General features: G+C 53.7%; 1 protein-coding gene across 1 annotated transcript; it reads left to right on the top strand.

Annotated features, from left to right (window-relative positions):
• Positions 1 to 1,484: 1,484 nt before the first annotated feature.
• On the top strand, positions 1,485 to 2,936 carry LOC308260740 (glycogen synthase kinase-3 alpha-like; the record flags this gene model as incomplete). Its single annotated transcript, XM_080692227.1, is given in 3 exon segments — positions 1,485 to 1,523; positions 1,527 to 2,012; positions 2,016 to 2,936. Coding segments are annotated over 3 exon segments (1,446 nt in total).
• Between the last annotated feature and the right edge of the window lie 387 nt (positions 2,937 to 3,323).

Genomic DNA, 3,323 nt, shown 5'->3' with positions numbered 1-3,323 from the left:
TTTTTTTTTAATTTGGAAACAGGGTCTCGCTAAGTTGCCGAAAGCCTCACTAAGTAGCCGAGGCTGGCTTCGAACCCATGCGATCCTCCTGTCTCAGCCTCCCAAGCATGGGGATTACAAGCGTGTGCCACCACGCCCTGCCACCTGTGAAAAGATTCTAACAGCCCACCTGATACCTTGGCTCTGGTTCCTTTTCCCAAGGTGCAGAAGGCAGCATATTAGTACCTTAAGAAGCTGACTTCCTCCTGGTCACAAACACCTAGGTTGAATTGTTCATGAAGACTGCAGTTTCCAGGAAGGTTAAAGTCAGACTAAGACCCGTGGGCTTGCTCTGGCTGGATGGTAATAGATGCCCGGGGATGAGGCTCTGGCCTTGATAGCTAGCCAACATCTTTGCTGTGCCTTCAGCCTCTGGAAGGCTACACTGAGAAACTGTCATCCTGAACTTGAATGTGATCTGTGGACTTGTGACCGCATGTTACTGTATCAGCAGGGTTTGGTCAGAAAAAAAGAAGCCACTCCAGGTATTTAGAGGAGAAAGAGGCTTAATATAGGGTGCCAGAGGTAGTCACAAGCTTTAGAAGTATAGGGGGAGAACAGTCAGAAAGGTCACATTCATTCTGGAAGTTTGGAGATCCCATGGACGTGGCTAGGAATGGTCTCAGCTCCCAGGATCACCAAAGTTGGAGGCTCTCAGGGAGATGCCTCCAACCACAGGAATTTGCTGCTGGTCTTCCTGCCCACACTGCATCTGGATGCGGATCCTCTTCTCTTCTCCACCCCCACAGACTAAATGAACATGGGGTGGGGGTCGCAATTGAAGCCTGCTAGCCAGGGCATCTGAAAAGTGTTCCCAGGCTTCTTGTCCCTGTTTTAGGTGATTGCTTAGGGCCAAGAACCAGCAAACAATATCTCTCAGGGTTGCATTTCATAGTCAGTCTGTGAGATAATTTTCATAGTATGAACAAAGTCACTATTTGGGAAGCTGAGACAGGAGGATCACAGGTTCAAGACTCTCAGTAACTCAGCAAGACCTTGTCTCAAAATAAAAAATTAAAAGGGGTGGGGGAATCTCTTCAAGGTAGAATACCCCTGAATTAATCCCTAGTACTCCAAACAGGCAAACAAAAAAGTATATAAGACTACATGAGTATAGTGACAAAAAATTAATGAATACTATTAATATGATGTAAAAGTAAATATTAAGTTTGAATAATTAAAAATTATGGCAAGCTGGAGATGTAGCTCAGTGGTAAAGCGCTTACCTAGCATAGACCAGATCCTGGGTTCAATCGTCAGCACCAAAAAAAAAGAGGGAGCGGGAAGAAGAAATGTTTAATATAAGTGTTAGAAGAAATATAAGTTTAGAAAGCATATGAGCGGCCTGGAAGAGGCCGGAGCCCCGGGGAGGCGGCGGCAGCGGCGGCGGAGGGGGCAGCCGGGGCAGCCCGAGCCCCCCTTGGCCTGGGCCTGCGCTCGGCGCCATGAGCGGCGGCGGGCCTTCGGGAGGCGGCCCTGGGGGCTAGGGCCAGGCGTGGACCAGCTCGTTTGTGGAGCCAGGCGGTGGAGGCGGAGGCGGTGGCCGCGGCCCTGGGGGCTCGGCCTCTGGCCCAGGCGGCTCTGGCGGCGGCAAGGCGTGGGTCGGGGCCCTGGGTGGGGGCGTGGGGGCCTCGAGCTCTGAGGGAGGCCCCAGCGGCAGCGGTGGAGCAGGTATCAGTGGCCCCGGAGCGGGCACTAGCTTCCCGCCGCCCGTAGTCAAGCTGGGCTGTGACAGCGGGAAGGTGACCACAGTGGTAGCCACCCTAGGCCAAGGCCCAGAGCGCTCTCAAGAGGTGGCTTACACAGACATCAAAGTGATTGGCAATGGCTCATTTGGGGTCGTGTACCAGGCTCGGCTTGCAGAGACAAGGGAACTGGTGGCCATCAAGAAGGTTCTTCAGGACAAGAGGTTCAAGAACCGAGAGCTGCAGATTATGCGTAAGCTGGACCACTGCAATATTGTGAGGCTGCGGTAGTTTTTCTACTCCAGTGGGGAGAAGAAAGACGAGCTTTACCTAAATCTGGTGCTTGAATATGTGCCCGAGACAGTGTACCGGGTGGCTCGCCATTTCACCAAGGCCAAGTTGACCATCCCTATCATCTATGTCAAGGTATACATGTACCAGCTTTTCCGGAGCTTGGCCTACATCCACTCCCAGGGTGTATGTCACCGTGACATTAAGCCCCAGAACCTGCTGGTGGACCCTGACACTGCTGTCCTCAAGCTCTGCGATTTTGGCAGTGCAAAGCAGTTGGTCCGGGGAGAGCCCAATGTCTCCTACATCTGTTCTCGCTACTACCGGGCCCCAGAGCTCATCTTTGGAGCCACCGATTACACCTCATCCATCGATGTGTGGTCAGCTGGCTGTGTACTGGCTGAGCTCCTCCTTGGCCAGCCCATCTTCCCTGGGGACAGTGGGGTGGACCAGCTGGTGGAGATCATCAAGGTACTGGGCACACCAACTCGAGAACAGATCCAAGAGATGAACCCCAACTACACTGAGTTCAAGTTCCCTCAGATTAAAGCTCACCCCTGGACAAAGGTGTTCAAATCTCGGACGCCCCCCGAGGCCATCGCACTCTGCTCGAGCCTGCTAGAGTACACGCCGTCCTCGAGGCTCTCTCCACTAGAGGCTTGCGCCCACAGCTTCTTTGATGAACTGCGAATTCTTGGAACCCAGCTCCCCAACAACTGCCCGCTTCCTCCCCTCTTCAACTTCAGTCCTGGTGCACTCTCCATCCAACCGTCTCTCAATGCCATTCTTATCCCTCCTCACTTGAGGTCCCCGCCGGGCACTACTGCCCTTACTCCATCCTCACAAGCTTTAACTGAGACTCAGACCGGCCAAGACTGGCAGGCCCCTGATGCCACAACTACTCTCACTAACTCTTCCTGAGGGCCCCGCCAACCACCCTTCCATGTCCATCTGGGAGCCCCAAGTGGGGCTGGGAAGGGGGGCCATAGCCCATCAAGCTCCTGCCCTGGCTGGGCCCCTAGAGTAAAGGGCAGACGTAAATGAGTTCCTATCCCCACCTCTAGTCCCTCTCACCAGCCTCATCCGTGTGGTGCGCTTTTTAAGAGGATTTTAACTGGTTGTGGGGAGGGAAGAGAAGGAAGGAAGGACAGAGGGGGTTGGGGGCATGAGGACCTCCTCCCCCCTCAGCCCCCTCCCCTCCCCCCAGTTCTCCACCTCCTCCAACCCCCTCCCCTCCCGTGTCCCTTGCCCACCCCCTGGGTATAAATAGATTGTTATAATTTTTTTTCTTAAAGAAAAACGTCGATT

This window comes from Muscardinus avellanarius (genome assembly GCF_963383645.1).
Source record: "Muscardinus avellanarius genome assembly, chromosome: 3".
Lineage (NCBI taxonomy): Eukaryota > Metazoa > Chordata > Mammalia > Rodentia > Gliridae > Muscardinus > Muscardinus avellanarius.
This window is presented reverse-complemented; position numbering and strand designations above follow the sequence as displayed.